Here is a 19,946-nt window from a genome sequence, read left to right as displayed (position 1 = left end):
AGATTATCTTCTGTGTCTGTGTTAATTGGTTTCCCTTTTCTTTGTTGAAGAGGGTCTGTGCAATCCTTCTGCCTAGTCCGCCATCTTGCCCCGCCTCCAGTTTTTCTTTTTTTAAAATTTATTGAGGTAAAATTCACAGAACATAAAATTCCCATTTTAAAGTATACAATTCATTGACATTTAGTGCATTCAGAGTGTTGTGCCACCACCATCTCTGTCTAGTTCCAAGATATTTTCATCACACCAAACTAAAACCCCATACCCATTAAGCAGTCACTCCTCATTCCCCTTTTCCTTTAGCCCCTCGCAACCCACCAGTCTTCTTTTGGCTTCTATGGATCTAACAGTTTTGGATATTTCATTTAAATGCAGTCATGCAACATGTGACCTTTTATGTCTGACTTGTTTCACTTATTGTAATGTTTTTGAGGCTTATCATCTACTTTGTAGCAGTGTCACTGCATCACAGAGTTTTAACATCAACTCAGAATACCAAAGAGGCAGTGGTAGTTCAGTGGTGAAATTCGTATCTTCTGTGTGGGAGACTTGGGTTGGATTCCCAGCCAATGCCCCTCACATATAGCCATGCCTGTCTGTTCCTGGAGGCTTGTGTCTTGCTCTTCTGGTGAACAGGTTTCAGTGGGGCTTCCAGACTAAGATAGTCTAGGAGAAGATGGACTAGGATGGACTGGCAATCTACCTCCGATGAGTCAATCAGCCAGTGAAAAACCTTATGGATCATAACAGTCTGGTTTGCACTGATCGGGGGGAGGGGGGATAGTGCAGGACCAGGCAGCATTTAGTTTCATTGCGTATGGGGTCGGCATGAGTTGAGGGGCTTGGGGAAGCAAATAACAACAAAATCCCAAAAGACAACTCCTGTCCAAAAAAGAGTGAGTCTCTTCTAGCCACTGTTGTTTGGTCTCACTCAGGTCTTACTGGGAGGTCCCTAGGTTCCTCAGTACCCAAACAAGCCCCATTGGAAACACCTGGAGTATGTCTTTTAAATTCTGATTCTTGGGCTTCAGTCAGATTCTCAATCAATAGGTCTGAGGTAGATCCTCACAGGTGATTCTGACATGAACCAGGCTGGGGAGTCCCTGGACTAGATGACCTCCAGGAAGCCCTTCCACCACCTTATTACCTTGACTCTTAACAACCTGACCGTAAGCCTGGAAGAGGCCTGAAGCACCCCAGGGATGCTGCTTGTTGTTGGCGGTATCCGCGTTCAGAGATTTCAGTGGTGTGTGATTTTTCTCCTGTTTGCTTTCTGAGGGGAGGCTCTTGGCCCCATCCCTGCTGCTTTTACAGCTCCAATTAATTGCATCTCATTTATCAAGCTCCAGCTACTGCTCCTTACTGTGAGCTAAGGATAGGAGAGGGAAGGTTGTTCCCGCCCTAGGGCTGTGGTTATTACTGACTGCACATCAAGGTTATATTACTGGAAAAGCCACCCTCCCATACTCTCGCAAGCCAGCATCTTCTGGGATTATGTTATGTCACCCACTGCATGGCTGTTTGTGGAGTGGGCAAAGCCGATAAGAGTGATCTAGAAACGTGCATCAGCTGGGAGAGGATTGGTGGCAGGGAGGGCTCAGGGGAAGGAGGCAACAGGGAAATGTCTGGGGATGGGAGAGGAAACAAACAAACCAACCGGAAACCACTGATCAAGGCAGGGGCTGTAATCAAGGAGGCCTGTAGGCTGTTCTGGATTGTGGGGGCTGCTCTGGGCCTCTGGTTTCTTAGTCACATTCCGTGGAGAGCTAGCAGGAGACCCTTGCTTTGATGACTCTTCCTGTCTGTCCTCTGGTGATGGAGGTGCTTGAGGCCCAGGGTGATGGTGACAATAGCATTCATTTCTTTGCGTTAATAAATTGTATGGCCTGTTGGCCTGCCTGCTGGCCATCCCTGGGTGCAGGGATTCCTGTGGCTGGCTTTGGGCTTGTGCTTTGGGGTATTGGGCACCTGGACTGCTTTGGGGATCTGCCGTGACTCAGGTGACTCAGGCAGTGGCTCACTGGGGACTCACGTGATCAGGATGTGCTGATGCAGAAATCTGGCCCATCTAAGGAGCTGGCCTGTTTGTATTGGTGCCTGATGACCCTCTTACAGGCTATTTCTTGCCAGGGATTTTTCACCCCTCACTGGGCTGCCCTTTTATAGACTGCTGTTTGGAATGAAAAGGACATCTTAAAAAAAAAAAATTTCCTTAAGTATTTCACCAAGCTGGGCTTCTCGGCTTTCTTTCTTTTTTTTTTTTAAAAAACAAAAAAAAACGCCCTCAGGGATTTTGATGCTTTTTCTTTGTGCTCCTCTCACCCCTTCACCTCTGTTAGGATTGGCTGAGGGTGTCTTGTAAATCTCATTTTCTACCAGTAGAAAGATTTCAGCGAGTTGTTTTCAGACCTCTTTCCTACCCTGATCACTGAAAGCTTTGTAACCAGTTCCAAGTGTTATCTGATCGTTACCTGCCAGAGAGGCCAGTTTTGACAGACTGCCCTTGAGGATGTCCAGGTTGAATATTGGTTGCTTTTTCATTCTAGACCCTGGATGAACTTGGGAAGTTCTTTTAGGTTCCTGATCCTTTACTGTATTGACATTTGCTTAGCTCGCAATCTGTTCCCCTCTGGCTCTAAGGGAGCACCCTGGGTGGCACAAATGATTTGTGTTTGACTACTAACCTAAAACGGAAGGAAGACTGGGCAACCTATTTCCCTAGAGATACCGCCTCAGAAATCCAAGGAGGAAGGGTCATTATGAGTCGGAATCGACTTGAGGGCAGTGAGTTTTGGTGAGACTAACCTATAAAGGAGCTCTGGTAGCGTAGTGCCTACAGCATTTGACTGCTAACCAGAAGGTTGATGGTTCTGGTTGGAACCCATCCAGTGATGCCATGGAAGAAAACCCTGGCAATCTGCTTCCCTAAAGAAAACCCCTTGTAGAACAGTTCTACTGTGTAACACGTGGGGTTGCCATGAGATGGAATCAACTTGAAGGCAAGTTTGCAGGGTTTCCGAGGATGAGGATATTTTTGGAAGGGAGAAGACCTCTGACCTGAACTCTCAGGGCATCAGTGCTGGTGGGCTTCTGATGCTCATATGCTTGCGGATTCTTCCCAGCCGCTTGGGCTAGAAAGAGGGGAAAAGGGAAGGCTAACTTACGGCTTCAGTGGCTGATGAAGGGTCCCTTAGCAGTTTTCTGTCTGTATCTGTTTGACTTAACTAATCTATTACTTTATTTTCACTTCTCTGATGATGCTTTCCTGGACTTATCTACCTGGGAATGGAAAGGGACATTTTGGAACAACATGTTATCATGAAAAATGCCAAGGGCCTTTTTCTTTAAAGAGGTCTCATTTAAAATACTGTATTTCTCAAAAGAATTTGGATCCTGGATCAAATTAGATGCAGGTGCTTGAGACTCAAAGCAAAATAGTTAAAGATTAGCTCCTTTGTCATTCTGGCTGCCAAGGTTGTGGTGCAGGTGTTTCCCTTCTCCCTGGTGGCATGAGACCAACACCTCAAGGAGTGGGTGGGGAAAGTTTGGGTGTGGTGGAGTGAGGAGGGGAAAGGAGGAGAAAAGGAGCTGTGGGAGGGGACAGTTTGCTGTTGCTGGGTCTGGATGAGACAGACAGACACTAAGAGGGCAGGTCAGCATAGGCTTGAACTTGCATCATCAGTCCAAGAGGTGATTGTGGGGGTGGAATGTGTAGGCTGGAATGTGCAGAGGCTACTCAGAGTCTCTGAAGAGTGATCTCTTTTTACGTGTGCCAGAGACAGCTGAGGTTGAGGACGCCAGTGGAATAGGTTTTTCTCAGACACTGCTCTGCAAAGGGAGCTCTGGTAGCCTAGTGCCTAAGGCATTTGACTACTAACCAGAAGGCTGGAAGTTCAAACCCACCAGCCACTTGGAAGGAAGGTTGGGCAGGCTTCTTCCATAGTGATATTGCCTTGGAAACCCAAGGAGGGGTCACTATGAGTCGGATCCCACTCAAGGGCAGTGTGTTTTGTTTTGTTTTTGGTCTGCAAAGAACAGTACTTGCCCTTGACTTGGGAATGGGGTTTGTCTTGATTCTGAATGTCTTACTGGCTTTCAGACATTTTGAAATTATGGTCAACATAATTTCCTCTTTCTTTAAAAAAAGACAGTGATTATTGGTGATGGTTGTATCAGTTAGGGCAACCACTCCTACCACCTTTTGGTGCCGAATCGACTCTAACTCAGGGCAATCCCATGTGTACACGTCGGAGTAGAACTGTACTCCATAGGGCTTGTAGTAGCTGGTTTTTTGGAAGTAGATTGCCAGGGCTTTCTTCTGAGGCACCTCTGGGTGGATTTGAACCTCTAGCCTTTGGTTAGCAGCTAAGTGCATCAACCATTTGTTCCACCCGGCTATGTAATGAAGTTTAATAGTGGTTAAACACTCAGCTGATAATTGGAAAGTTGATAATTTGAATTCTTGAGCCACTTCAGCAGTCTGTTTCCATAAAGATGTAAAGATTACAGCCTTGGAAACCCTGTGAGACAGTTTTACTCTGTCCTGTAGAGTTGCGGTAAGTCAGAATCAACATGATGGCAATGGATTTAGGTTTTGCTGTGTAATAGATAGGAGCTCTGGTGGTGGAGTGCCTAAGGCACTTGACTGCTAACTAGAAGGCTGGCAGTTCAAATCCCCAGTCACTCCTCAGAAGGAAGGTTCTTGGAAATCCAAGGAGGGGTTGCTATCTTTGGGAGCTTGGGTAGCGTAGTGCTTAGGGCACTTGACTGCTAACCAGAAGGCTGGCAGTTCAAACCTACCAGCCACTCCTCGGAAGGAAGGTTAGGCAATCTACTTCCATAGTGATACTGCCTTGGAAACCCAAGGAGGGGTTGTTATGAGTCAGGTCCGACTGGATGGCACATAACAACAACAACATGTAATAGATGAATCTCAGAAGCTCTGCTGTGTAACCCAATGGAAATATATCTCCCAACCATGGGAAGTCCCAAATGAGTGTTACTGATTAATGGAGGACCTTCTCCTCAGGAATGCAGGCTCCTTCCATCTTGAGGCTCTGCTCTCTTGTAGGCCTGTGGATAGGGAAAGAGAACAGAGGATGATGGGCAGGATCTGTATGGGGCCAGGACTGGTAGTAGCACCAGTAACATTCCTTCCCATGCCATTAGCTGGGACTCAGTCCCAGGGCTCCCCTTCACGACAAGGCAGCTTGGGGAATGAGTCTGGCTGTGCCATCAGGAAGAAGAGGAAGCAGATTTGGAGAAGAGCTCATTCAGCTCTAGCACAGGGCCCTTGTTAACGTCCTTATGTGGCAACATAGAAGTTGTCAACCAGTCCTCTGTTGGCCTTCCTATTATTTTACTGGTATATAAAATAGTCTAATTAACTGTTAGCAATAATCCAAAGAGACTTTCTACGGAGTCCTGGAAAAGATTTCCTTATTTGAGACACTTCAAAAATAAATAAAACTGCTCAGTGATGCTTTTCTCCTGTTCCTCGTATGAGCAACATTCCCTGTAGGCCAGAGAAAGCAGCCATCTGATTAGAGGTTTGAGAAGCATGTGGTCTTTCTGACCTGTTATTATTATTTTTTTTTAATAAAAGAGATGTTTTCAATATTTTGGTTTAAAACCGTAACTGTGTATGTCACAGATATGGAGTAAGGATGAAATAACTAGAGATTGTGATGTTGCAATGGACAAAAATGAGCAAACTAATGAGATCCTGAAAAGAGGATTTTCTACAATTCATTTATCCAGGATAACAGGGAACTAGTGTTTCTCAGGGAACTTGAGTCTGATGGGCTATACTGGGGGTGGGGGAATGAGGTTGAGGACAGGTCATCCCAGCTCAGTCCTTCAGATTTAAGAATCTGAGCCATTTCTGAGTGACAAAGAAGAGAGTCTTGATTTAGAAGGTTTGTGGCCCTTACTCCTGATTGTTAATCCCTGTGTTGGTTTGATCCCTTTCAGGTTAGTCTGAATGATTCCCACAATCAGATGGTGGTGCACTGGGCTGGAGAGAAAAGCAACGTGATCGTGGCCTTAGCCCGAGACAGCCTGGCATTGGCGAGACCCAAGAGCAGTGATGTAAGTATTTGTGTTCTCTGGCCACTCTTCTGTGCTGTTAACATGCCCTTTTTTTCTGATCTGCCAGGATGATCATGCCAGAAAATAGTGAGTAAGTGGAGAAAGGCTGAGAAGAATTATACGATAGGGAAGAAAATCCAGAAAATAGTATATCCCTTGTTTGCCGAACACAGGGTGGTGCTGTCAGGTGTTGCAAACAGATCTGTGTGGTGTGAGATTACTTCTCTGAAGTGATAGGGTGTGATGTAAATCATTGTATCTGTTCCACAAGATGCCAGAAATGCATTCCTGGGCTGAGCTGCCCACTGGTAGCAGTGCCAGATGGAATCTAGTTGGTCTTTCCCGTGTGCTGTTTCTCCTAACCTGTTCCAGTTGAGTGAATTGTGGAATCTGATTTTCTCACAGTCTTAATTTCCATGGTTGGTGTTTTATTTATTTCTTTTATGATCTTCAATAGTTAAATTCTTTTTTAGACCAAGGGTTACAAACTCAAAGGCCTACAAGAGGCCAGGCAGGTAATGGAACTTACCATTAACTTAATAACACACTTTACTTCCATGATGAAAAATATTCCCATCCATCATTCTTAAGGTATGTGGTTCTCTTGGGCAATATATAATTTTCCCATTTTTGATAGTGATCAAAATTATCTTAATTTGAATGTAGTGATTGAGAGTTGGTCTCAGTGTTGGGGAGATGCAGGAAGTGGAAGGGACTTTGGCAAACTAGAGAACACTTGCTGATCACTTCTCAACTCTGATTGCCCTGCAGGAATGAGGGCCCAGTATAGCCAGATCTGCTGATATTTCAAGAGAATCCCAGAAGTCTGGATTTTGAGTGAACACTGCAGAGTCTTGAAAGTTGGCAGCCAGTGTATAGTTTTTCTAAACATTATGTGGGCCACGTAAAAACATTTGTGAGGGCTAGAGCTGGCCTTTGGGTCCCAAGTCTGTGACCTCACTCCTGACCTCCATGTGGGGAAGAAGGTCAGTCCCTACCTACCATGGATTTAAGGGTCTGACATGGTGAGAGAGTGAGGTTGTGGACAGGAAAATATGCTGAAGCTTTAGTCACTCTGCAAACTGGCCATAGGAAATTGTCTGATGTCTAGCATATTTACACATCAGCCTTAAGATATACTTGCAACCCTTAAATGTAGATATGCTTTCCATGAGGTCCTTCTGTGTGTATCCGCTGTCTAAGTTGGCTGCGTTTAGAGGTAGGTGACTGGAAGGAGCCCCAGGGTTGTTTTCTAGTCGAGTTGAACCGTGGTAGCCACAGACAGAGACTCAGGCAGATGAAGGGATGAAAGATACATAGTTTTGCCCAGAGTGGGTGCCACATGTGGCATGTGGGAACCCACCACAGCTGACAGATATTCTGGATGTAGTGCTCTGGAGTAGGGGGAAGACTTGTTTTGGGAAAATACTTGGGCCCTTTTACAAATGCTGTCAAGGTTGGCAAGCAGTTGTGGCCACAGACTTCAGCCTATGAGCACCTGTTTGCCCTGTGAGGGTCTCTATAGGTACCATCTGTCTCAGTGACCTAGTGCTGCTGTTACACAAATGCCACAAGTGGATGACTTTAAAGAACAGGAATTCATTTTCTCATAGTTCTGGAGGCTAAAAGTCCAAATCAGGATCTTCCTTGTAGGTAGTCCTGGGTGTTTCTTGTTACCTGGTTTGTATGTTGTCCTGTCATTGTGTCTGCTTGCCTCCATGTATGTGTGTGTCTCTGTTCTTTTTATAACTCAAAAGTGATTAGATTTAGAACCCACCCTAGTTGGGTATGATCTATTTAACACAACAGAGAAAAGCCTATTTCCAAACAGGATTATGTACATGAGTATGTGGGTTAGGATTTCAACACATGTTTTGGAGGACAGAATTTAATCCATAATAGCACCTGTGCATGTGTTCAGAATTGTCACTGTCAATAGACAGGAGATAGCTTTATGCTGTACTGTTGAGAAATCCTCCTTAGCACTTTTTTTTTTTTTAATTGTGATTTGGGTGAAGATTTACAGAGCAAATTCACTTTCCATACAGCAGTTCACATACACTTTGTCTTATGACATTGACCACAATTTAGCACAATGCAACACTCCTTAGCACTTTTATACATTAAAAAATTCTTTGCCCAGATAATACTTTGTCTAAGATCAGTATAAGATCTTAACCATTGTTTTATAGTTTTGCTGGAAAAACAAGAGCCTGGAGACATTAAGTGACTTCCGTGAGGCTACTCTGCATCTCTGTAGGGGAATTGGGGCTAAAGAGATTTAAGACCCAATCATGGTCTCAGTGCCTCAATATTTGAGTGTGTCCTGAAGCATCCATTGAACATGTGAAGTGGAAAGCTTTTTCTGGAGTGAAGTATGTGTTAAGTTTATATTGTAAAGGAAATTTAATGTCCAGAGGTAGTAAATAGGGATGATAGAAATTCTTCCATCTGTATACAAGCTACATTAAAGAATTGGCAGATGAAAATGAGATGTTCTGATGTGAAAAGTTAATGCAAAAATAAATTATGACTCACAGGCAGGAGTTGGTGGTAGCGAAAGTAGTAACAATCCAGATTGTCTTTGAAGAAGTCTGGAAGTATGCCTTGTAGGGCCCCTTCAGCAGTCAGAGGGACCTATACAAGCCAAGGCCATGCATATTCAGTATATAAAAAGGAATGGATCTGGAGGCTGAAATCCCAGAAGGTTTACCCTTAAACAAACAAACAAAAAAATTATCAACTGATGAATTTATAGCCAGTGTGAGTTCCAATGTAGTAATAAAAGGTTAATACATTCAGCTGCTAACTGAAATGTTGGATGTCCAAGTCCAACCAAAGGTGCCTTGGAAGAAAGGCCTGGCAATCTACTTCCAAAACAATCAGCCCTAGAAAATCTGATGGAACACAGTTCTACTTTGACACATACAAGGTCACCATGAGTCAGAGTTTACGTGATGGCAACTGGTGACTAGTGTGGTGTGTTCCATGAACAGCTCCTGCGGGACTGATTGTTTTCTGAGGTGTCTGGTAGATAAAAGGAAAAAGTAGATGTCATTTATCTTGACTCTTTGTTTGTGCCCCTTGATGACATATTTTACAACTCTACTTCGGCCCTCATGATATATTTTATAAAGTACTTGTTGCAACATAATTGGCTGAAGAGCTAGCTGTCTAGAGATAGTGTCCACCAGAAGATCAGATCAATCTGGGAAGATGTCACGAATGATGGAACACACTGTTCTTGCACCCTGAGTGGTATGACATTATGATTTGTGCCCTACAGTATTGACTGGAGAGCGAGGTGCATAATTAATTTCTTTTAGAAGGATGAGCACAAGCCTGGTCCCTATGAGGCAGAGTTAGTTAAAGATGTCCTAAATGTCCAACTTTTCCAAACTGCTGTACCACTCCATCTCTAACATTAACTACTCTTCCTCCCCTCAGTCCTCTCTAACCACCGAACTTTTGGTGAGTAGCCCAATGCCTTAATCACAGCACCACTAGAGCTCCTTTCCTCCTATAGTAGTTGTTGTTATGTGCTGTCGAGTCGAACCTGACTCATAGTGACCCCTCCTTGGGTTTCCGAGGCGGTATCACTATGGAAGTAGATTGCCCCTTCTTCCTTTCAAGAAGTGGCCGGTGGGTTTGAACCGCCAGCCTTCTGGTTAGCAGTCAAGTGCCTTAGCTACTATACTACCAGAGCTCCCCCCTCCTATAGTAGGGTTCTATAATTCGTTGCAAAATCTCATAGAAATCAAAAACTGCCAAGGAAATGGCTCATGAGATTGGGGAGGTTGGCAAGTTCTACATACATGGGTCAGGTGTCAGTCTGGAGGATTGTCTCACTACATGGTTGCAGGGGCTGACAAATTTAAATCAACGGGTCAGAGGACAAGCTCACAAAGCTGCCGAAGCTGGTGAATAAGACCAGACAATAGACTGCTAGCTCAAGTCCTAAGAACCAGAGGTCAGATGATGAACTGGATATAGGATCCAGAGCAAGAGAGAGAACTTTGCCAGAGCATTTGTATATATTGGATACAGACCATACCCTTAAGGAAGCTCAGGGTGGTGACTTGAGTCACAACCTCTAGTAAGTTGATGATGACTCAAGACATATTCCACCCTTATCCTGCCTCCTTGGAAGGAAGGTTGGGCAATCTACTTCTGTAGGGATACTGCCTTGGAAACCCAAGGAGGGGTTGCTATGAGTTGGATCCGACTCCACGGCAGTGTGTTCGGTTTTTTGGAATCCTGCCTCATTAACAGGCTTGTGCTTGAAGTCGCTGGATATGTTACCACCAAGCAATAATGTTAGCCTATCCTTCGATGCCTTATGCCCTGGTGCATTTTTTCCCTCTTTTGAAGTGTAGGTCTTTTCAGGCATTTTTTTCCCCCAAAATTAAGCCAGTCTCTCTTATATTAAATATTTGGTCTGGCAGATAACCTCACTCCTCAGTAATTTTTATTCAGTAGTTCAGAAAAATCACTCACAGTACTTATATTGGCACTCACAGCTTCACCTTGCACTTTATCGTGTGTATTTTTTTTGTGACCATCATTCTATAACAACTTTACAGGCACATGATGAAATAAATTCAAATGGAAAAAAAAAAGGTGATATAAACAGAGTGATAGGTAATCCATCTTGTTGAGGGCCTTCCCCTCTTTCGTCAACCCTCTACCCTCCACCTTACCACCATACCAAACATGACAGTGAGATGGATTGACACAGTGGCAGCAGCGATGGGCTCAAGTATAGCAAGAATCATGGAGCTGGCTCAGGACCAGGCGGTGTTTTATTCTGCTGCGCATAGGGTCGCTATGAGTTGGAGACAACTCCATGGCACCTAACAACAACAACAACATAGGTAATCCAGGGAGCTCTGGTAATGTAGTGCCTAAGGCATTTGACTGCTAACCAGAAGTTTGACCCACCAGCCACTCCTCGGAAAGAAGATTGGGCAATCTACTTCTGTAGAGATACTGCCTTGGAAACCCAAGTATAGGTTGTTATGAGTAGAATCGACTCAATGGCAGTGAGTTTGGTTTTGGTTTATAGGTAATCCAGAGTCTCTGGGTGATAAAAGGGTTAATGTGCTCAGCTGCTAACTGAAAGTTTATTTTATTTTTTAATTTTTGTTATTTAGGTAAAAGTTTACGGAGCAAATTCATTTTCTATATAGCAGTTCATAAACATTTTGTTTCATGACATTGACTGCAGTCCCCACAGTGTAACAGCTCTCTTCCCACTTCCTCTCTGTAGGTACCTCTTCCCTGTGTCTTTTCTTCCTATGCATTCCTGCGCCTGGAGCTATCTTCTTCTGCATATACTGCCCTTTTGTTCTCTGATGATTGTCCATTCTGAGGAGTGTATCTTCCTGTCTATTGTTTGGCTAGGAGCAACGGAAATGAGTTTAGCTCCAAGCTTGAGGGGTAACTAGGGGCCATGGTCTTGGTGTTTCACCAGGCTCTGTCAGACTAGTAAACCTGGTTTTTATGATTTGGAGTTTTGTTCCACATTGTTCTCCCACTCTATCCAGGATCTCCTGCACTGATCCCTCTCCCAGTGGTTGACAGTGTTGGCCAGGCACCATCTAGTTCTTCCGGTCTCATGGTCATATAGTCTGAGGTTCACATGTTCCACTGGTCTCTTAGACTAATTGTTTCCATGCATCTTTGGTTTTCTTCATTTTTCTTTTCTCTGGATGAGGAGAGACCAGTTGTTGCATCTAGATGGCTGCTTGCAAACTTTTAAGACCCAGTCGATACTCAACAAAGTAGGATGTAGAACAATGTTTCTTGTGTAGTATGTTATGCCAGTTGAGCTTAATGTCCCCTGCCCACAAGTCCAGCAACTCGCTCCTTTAGGGTTTCACCTTGTACTTTAATATTATGCAAATTTGCCCTCATTTTGAAATGATTGAACCAACCCCTACTCACAACAAATTCTTTTATCACAAACACTTTCACTTGTTGCCCATGCAGCTTTTAAATCATTTAAAAGGCCTTGAGCCTTTCCTAGCACTAAAGTAAGACATAGGAAAAAAAAAAAAAACCTCACTGCTGTTGAGTAGTATCTGACTCATAGTGACCCCTCTTTGGCTCTTTGGGTTTCCAAGGCAGTATCATTACGGAAGTAGATTGCCCAACCTTCCTTCTGAGGAGTGGCTGGTGGGTTTGAACCACCAGCCTTCTGGTTAGCAGTCAAATGCCTTAGGCACTATACCACCAGAGCTCCCTAAAGTAAGACTAATAGGCATATTATACTGATTTTGATCATCTAACCAAATTATCAATAGCCTTTCTACTTTAATAATTAAAACACTGCATTGCTTAGTAATAACTGTAGATTTCATAAGGTAGCAAAGGCTTTCACATGCTTCCCTGTTCTCACTTTATCCTTTAAAATTGTTCCATTGATCAACTATAGCCCAACTCTTTTCCAATGACTGCTGGTGTTTCACATCTTTCTTATCACTTTTGTATTTCCACTTTATTTTCAATTGTTATAGTTCCCTTTTGTTTGATGCATCACCAGCACTTGCATCGGATTTTCCTTTGGAGACGTGGTTACAGGTATATTTAAGCCAAATACAGTTACACACTCAACATGTGTTAACAGCAATGTGACCTGACTTAAAAAGGCTGATGGCATTCTCCTTCCTCGAAGTGGATGACCCACCGAAGCTGAAAGCAAAGTTTTCATCAACTTTGCAAAGTAGTGTGTGCCTTCGTTATTATGAGCCGTAGGCTTTATGGCAGCCTGATCTTAAGTGCAAATTGTCCGTAAGTTGAACATCCTTAACCTGGGGACTTACTGTATTGTATATTGAAAAATGCTATGTTAATATAAACTGAGTATTATATTTATGCCTCAGAGGAGGTAAATCCTAGTGGATTACCAATTTATGGGATGTTGGATTTGGAAGAAGCCAGAGTTCCCTTTTTGAGAAGCTACGAGACTTCTAAATCTAGCAAGGACTGTTAATGTCCATTCTTGGGCAGATGAATGAAAGTGAAAAAGTTCTGCTTCCACTTTGTATCCACTCCAGTTAGTCTTTGAACTTGCAAACTGCTGAGTCTCTGGAGATACTTGTTTGGCACCTTACTGCTTGCTTGGTGGTCCGGAACATATACCATGTTTAAGCATATTTCTAATAGTGTCTCTTCAGCTGCGACACAGATAAAGGCAGAAGCTCCATCTTAATCTTCTAACCTTGGCATCTAATAAGTATTAATGACTCTTATATACTCTCAGTTTCCTTCACACATTTGTTGTATAAATCATTGTTTTGTGGGAGTGTTTCTTGCCCATTGTGGCTAAAGGCCATGTCTTACGAGTCTTTGTATGTCTGTGCCTAACATACAAAAAAAACCCCAAAAAACAACAACAAAAAACCCACCAAACTCATAGCGACCCCTCCTTGGGTTTCCGAGGTGGTATCTCTATGGAAGTAGATTGCCCAACCTTCCTTTTGAGGAGTGGCTGGTGGGTTTGAACCACCAGCCTTCTGGTTAGCTGTCAAATGCCTTAGGCACTGCACCACCAGAGCTCCTGTGCCTAACATAGTACCTGCCTTATTTGAAATCCTCAAAACATTTGTTGAATCAGTGGGTGAGGATAGCAGTAAACTTTCTGGAATTAGTTAATAGTTTCTGTTCTTTTTGGCATTCACCTGTTATTTACTTTAATGCCTTCCCCATTTCTCTCTTCCATAAGTCATTTGAAAAAATCACTAATAAGCTGCTATTATTAAGTTCATCCATCAGCTTTTTTTTTTTTTTTAACCCACTGAGTGTATTAATTATATTTCACATCTCATAGGTAGTAATAAAGTCTAGGTACAGAATGTCTGAAAACTTCCATTCTGTCTTTCATTATCTGAGGTACAATAGCTTTTTGGAGATTGCTGGCTTTGGTGGCAGGCAGTCTGGTTAGAATAATTCACACTGTTACTTTCTTTCTATGTTACTTTGACTAAGTAACTAATCTCATAAACCTCTGTTGTCTTATTTGTAAAATAATTTCACTAATTGTAATAATTGCATTTGGGTTGATTTAACAATTTTATTTGGATCGATTTTAAGACTGGTGAAGGATTTTTGTGAGAATTACCTGAGCTCCTTCATTTGAAGAGGTTGGTACAGTGTCTGGCATATAGAAAGCCTTGGTGAATGATAGTTATTTTTGTGTTTTATTACTGTGGTGCTGGAGAGCCGGAACAACAGTAAGATTGGACACAGTAGAGAAGTAAATACTGTTGGCCTGTGTGTGGTGCCTGCTGGTGTTTCTCCCCTCCTGCAGCCCCATAAAACACTAATGCCAGAGAAGGGATTTGAATACTGATATATTTAATTATTTACCACTCATTTTCATCTCTGGGTCACTTGGTGGAGACCCACAAAGGTATTTTTTTTTTTTTCCTCCATCTTATGGAATGCTTTAAGAATAGAAATTGCCAGCAGAGGGACGAAGAATTAGATTACTTTTGGGGGACATTTCAATAGATGGCAAAACAAATACTCCATTGCTTTCCCTGCAGACAACCACATTCTCTCTGCTTCTGGATGTAATTTGTTAAACACTTAACCCAGCCGTCTGCTTATCCTCTATTCTTCCTGGGCCTCAGAATAGAGGTCAGTGCATTCCAGGCAGCCATAGCTGCCACACTTTCATGCTTTCTGTCCCCTCCAAGCTTGAGGATGGGTATAAAGATGTCTTGTTTCTCTGTTGATACACTAGTTATCTGGTAACATTTGAACCAAAGTCCCTAGGTAGTATAAATAGTTTGCGCTAAGCTGTTAATCTAAAGGTTGGCAATTCAAACCCATCAGGAGCACAGCAGAAGAAAGCCCTGGTGATCTTCCATAAAGATTACAGCTAAGAAAACCCAGTGGAGCAGATCTACCCTGACACACATGGGGTTGTCATGAGTTGGCCTCAAATCACTGTCAACTGTTTTTCTTTTTCTAAGGGGGGCCATGTTCAGGATCCAGGGTGGGGCATTTGAAAGTGGAGACAGAGTAAGAGCTTTCTGTTTGATTCCTCACAAACTGTTTTCTTTTTCTTCCCCTCTTCTGTATTCCAGGTGTACGTGTCTTATGACTATGGAAAATCATTCAAGAAAATTTCAGAGAAGTTAAACTTTGGTGTGGGAAACAGCAGTGAATCTGTGATTGCCCAGTTCTACCACAGTCCTGCAGACAACAAGCGTGTAAGGAAGCACCTTTGTGACTTCATGGGGCTGGATTTGGGGAGATTTGCTGCACTGAAGATGTCTTTGTGCCCTTTTTAGGAGGGCAGTGGGTTTAGTAGCTAACCTGGGAGTTTGTGATAGTATACAGTTCTCAGGGTGGGACTGTGCATAATAAGCAGGCAGGCCAAGTAATGGCCAGACAGATTTCTAGCACATACAGTGGAAGGTTAAACTACAGGGAGTCGGCCTGAGGATAGGTGACAAATGTTCCTTAGTTCAGGTCCTCCAGAGCAGCTCCTGACCTCTTGGTTTCATCGGTATCATCTGTGTGCATGTTTGTGTATGTATATGTGTGCTTGTACATTTACACATTCCTCTTTCCCCTGTCTCTGAATCTCTACTGATAGAGAAAAGAAAATCAAAGCAGCAGTTATTGCAGTGCCTCCTGATTTGTTTTTCCAGCTGCCTGGCCTGGGGGGCTTTGTTTCTGCAGTAGAAGCTGGCAGTCTGATTGGGAGGAAGCTTTGATGAAATTGCCCTGGGCCCCAGGGAGTTGGAGGGGGGAGGGCAGGCATCAAGACCCTGCAAAGCTTTCTGGCCAGTTAGATCAGCTAGATCACTTTTTGCTCTTGGATAGTTATTTAATTGTTTTCCTCCTTGCTCCTGTGCTATGCCTAGGTAAGTCCAGAGTCAGATGATTTTTAAGGTTGCTGAAAAACTCCTTAGTAGCAGAAGCTTCCAGAGGTAAGGGTAGCTGCTGCTTCTCTCGAATCAAGAAAAAAGCAAGCTCTGCTTGGTCCAGTGCTTGCGTCTCAGGTTGCCTCTGGTTGGTTAGCAGGGACTGTATTCAGAATATTTAGTGAGTGCACTATCCTGGGCACTGACCAATCAAACCCCCTGCAGGGCCAAGCGTTAACCTTTTAGTTGCTAGACTGAGGTTGTTAGAGGGGTACACTCATGGAGTTCAGGGCAGTAATTATTTACCAACTGCTACAGAAGGTTTTTCTTTTTCTTTTTCTTTTTTTTTTAAACAAAAAGTAACCAGAATAGTTATTACTGGTGTGTATCCATTACATATCAACCTTGCCTAATGATCTCAAACTGGAGCATCATTTAGGAGTGAACTTCCCTCTCCTGCCTAACTGTAGGGCCACAAAGCAGGCTCCCCCAACCCACTAGACCAAACGAAAAGCAAGGAGTAAGTGTTGGAAGGACTTGGCTGTATAGACATGAGTGCAGGGCTTCAGTGCTCCATTCGCTCTACTGCATTATGGTCAGTCAGGCCTGCTGCTGGTGCTCCCTGACTCGGGTAGGCCCTGCTGCCCTATTTGTTCTTGGCTTCTTCTGGGTGATGGGCCTCACTGCACTGTCCAGCTTGCTGGCTGTGCTGTCCCTCCTCTGAGTCGCTCTGCGTGCCTCACCTGTCAAGAATCAAGCAACACTTGCAATGCTCACTTCATCATACTTGATCTATCTGATTGTTGTTACTATCATTAATTTTTGCACATTGCCCATCTTATAGCTAACTCTTGCTGAAGTTATGGCTGAGATGTGTTGGGAGCTTGAGCTCTGGGCCATGAAATAGCCTGTTGTCCCTCTGGAGTCTACCTTTTTGAGCTTGATCCATTCTCCCCACCTCCACAACACACACTCCTTTCTACCACAGGGCACAGAGGCCTAAGCAGATTCCATATTCCTTCCTGCTTCTCATGAGTTGTGGTGAGCACCTGCTAATACCACAAGACTGAGGACTGCGAAGTTAGGAGGAAAGATGATGCTTTGGGCTTGCAGGAAGAGGTCTAGTACAGGGAGAAGATAAGGGGCCTTTGGAGCAGTAGGGGTGGAGAAGGAGCAGGGCAGGGGCCATGGTGTGGGGACTCAGGGATGACTGCAATGAGGGAGTTTTAGGTGGCTGCAAGGTAAGTTTGGAGTAGGAATGCTTACAGTGCAAGTGCTGACTCCCTTGAAGAGAGATTCATTCTGGATTGAGCTGGGTGTGCTTTGGAATTGGTGAGGTGGAGAGTCAGGAGCCTGAAGGGGGCTGCTGCTTAGAGAACATCCTGATAGTTAGACCTTGGGCTGAGTGAGGTTAAGGAGGATTTCTGCAGAATTTCTGATTCCCCAGAGAAGGCGAAGGTTGTTACTCTTCCTCAGATGTCTCAGGAAGGAAATGATGACTGTTACTGTGCTAATTACTTTTGTTACTCTTCCCTTTGCCCCTCGAGAGGCAAATGACCCCACCAGATCTACCACTTCCTGAGAGACATCACACAAGGTTGGGTGCTTTGCTGTCAAAACCAGGATGCAGGGTCCAGGCAAACCACCCGTGTAGAAGCGTTGGGGGGGCTGGAAAGCGTGATGTGCAGTGGTTGGCATGAGTGGTAGCAGCAGCTCTGAAAGCTTGAGGTGTCATGCAGGGGCCATATGGAAATCTGAGGGTGTGTGCCTGAGGAGGGAGGAAGAAGGTGCTTCTTAGGCAAGCAGTTCTGGTCTGGTGGCTACGTGATAAGATAAAGTGGTGATTGTTGGTCTTGGGGTGGTGTGCATGTTTGGGTCTATTTAAGTACTAATCAGCAGTCCTACTTCCTTCTTGTTCCTCCTCTGTGTACTGGCTCCCTGAACCAATACACAGCCCTAGCCACTTGTAGGACCCCAAACATCAGTCAGGCAGGGTCTGAGTATGTCTAAAGGTCTTAAAAAAAAAGGTCACCAAGTCACTGAATGTACAGTTAGGTTCACAACCTCAGCAGAAGTGAGCACTGATCCAGCCTTTTCTAGGCAGAGGTGGGTCCTAGCTAAAACTGTAAAACAGTTTGCCTCTTTGTGCCTTTGTTCCCATCTTCTAGAGGTAAATTCCTTCATTTCCTCCCCTGCCCTTCCTCCTCTTGCTGTTCTCTTGGCTTCTTCACTCAAAACTGGAAAAATGATTTATGCTAACATATAGGTAAATTCTGTAGTGTAATTTGCTATCTTTCCAGAGGTCTTTGTATTTTAAGAGGAAGCAAAGCTTTAGGCATAAGTTGAAGCTCCTCTGGAACAATAAGTGATTGCAAACAGGATTGGAGCATTTGGGGTGGACAGGCACTCTCCTGGAAACACATGGTTTAGGTCCTTGGGTGGTGCAAATAGTGAACATGCTTGGCTGCTCAAAGGTCAGAAGTTCAAGACTACTCAGAGGTGCCTTGGAAGAAAGGCCTGGTGATCTGCTTCTGAAAAATCAGCCACTGTAAACTGTTTGGAACCCAATTCTGCTCTGATACCCATAGGGGCACTATGAGTCAGGGCAACTTGATGACACCTGATTTTGTTGTTTTAGGTAGCACTCAGCTCTGTGGGCAAATCTGTGGTCAGCCTTGAGTAAACATGACAGGCATGCAGTAATGGGGATGTAAAAGCAGAGTGGGACATCCTGTGCCTTCCTAAGATGAGCATATGTGACCCGGTGACACAATAGCATGGAGCCCCACATGGCTAAATGATTGATGGAAGCTACAGATAACCAGAGCTGTGGGAGTTAAATGAGGTTGGATCAGAAAAGTAAAGACTTGGTGGAGTCATTAGTATTGGAAATGGAGGTTCAAGGGTTGCCATGATTTTAGTAGGTAGAGCAGTGTTAGTGGGAGCGTTAGTGGGAGGAGAAAGTTGTGGGCGGAGATGCTGAGGTGCTAATATGTGGTTTCTTGCAGGACAATGAGGTGATTAGCTTCTCAGGGGTGAAGGGTTGGCAGTGAAGTGCTTTGGCAGATCAGTCAGTCATCCCGTTTGAAGATGGAGGAGATTCTTCTGCCTCAAGGGCTGTGAGAGCCATGGAAGAATTTCTGAGTAGGGAGTAACTGAAGGCTGTCTTTTAGGGAATTGTATCCCCTGGTCCAGGGGTGGTGGTGGTTTAGTGGTAAAATTTTTGTATCCGTGTAGGAGAGTAGGGTTCAGTTTCCTGCCAGTGCAGCTCATGTGCAGCCATCACCTTCTGTAAGCAGAGTCTTGCATGTTGCTGTGTTGCTGAACAGGTTTCAGTGGAGCTTACAGACTAAGAGACTAGGAGGAAAGGCCTGGTAATCTACTTCTGAAAATTATCAGTAATAACAAACACTAACCTATGGGTGGATACATAGGTAGACAGGCAAGATTAGGTATAGGTAGACAAACGGGACTATACCTATGACCATATACACATTTGGCAGACAATATTACTACATATGTATTCATATGTGCTATAAAAATATCCACATATGTTATAGATCTAATAGGGGAAAAGTTAGGATAACTTCTTAGCCACAACTAAGTACCCTAAGGGAGGGAGATGCTGGGCCTGTGGACTCAGGGCCATGGTCATGGGGTACACCAAGTTCAACTGGCACAACATAGTACACAAAAACATTATTCTACATCCAGCTTTGGTGAGTAATGCCTGGGGTCCTAAAAGCTTGAGAGTGGCTATCTAAGATGCAACTTTTAGTCTCTCCTAGTCTGAAGCAAAGAAGGGTGAAGAAAATCAAAGACACATGGAAACAATTAGTCAAAGGGACTAATGGACCATGGAACTCTCACCCTACATGACCCTGAGGCCAAGAGAATTAGATGATGCCTGGCTATCAATGCCAACCACTCAAAAAGGGATCAATATTAGAGATCCAGGAGCTCTGGTAGCATAGTGGC

At 44.0% G+C, this 19,946-nt stretch overlaps 1 protein-coding gene across 1 annotated transcript in view; it reads left to right on the top strand.

Annotated features, from left to right (window-relative positions):
- Positions 1-5,970: 5,970 nt before the first annotated feature.
- Positions 5,971-19,946, top strand: part of SORL1 (sortilin related receptor 1) — a gene marked incomplete at its 5' end in the record, with an annotated part of 272,129 nt that continues 258,153 nt past the window's right edge. Inside the window, 2 exons of the mRNA XM_007949949.2 lie at positions 5,971-6,087; positions 15,183-15,308. Of these exons, the coding sequence (XP_007948140.2) occupies positions 5,971-6,087; positions 15,183-15,308 (243 nt within the window). The remainder of the gene's footprint in view (positions 6,088-15,182; positions 15,309-19,946) is intronic.

The sequence above is a fragment of the Orycteropus afer genome, unplaced genomic scaffold (genome assembly GCF_000298275.1).
Source record: "Orycteropus afer afer isolate SDZICR_OR568_19922 unplaced genomic scaffold, OryAfe1.0 scaffold00258, whole genome shotgun sequence".
NCBI classification, from domain to species: domain Eukaryota; kingdom Metazoa; phylum Chordata; class Mammalia; order Tubulidentata; family Orycteropodidae; genus Orycteropus; species Orycteropus afer.
This window is presented reverse-complemented; position numbering and strand designations above follow the sequence as displayed.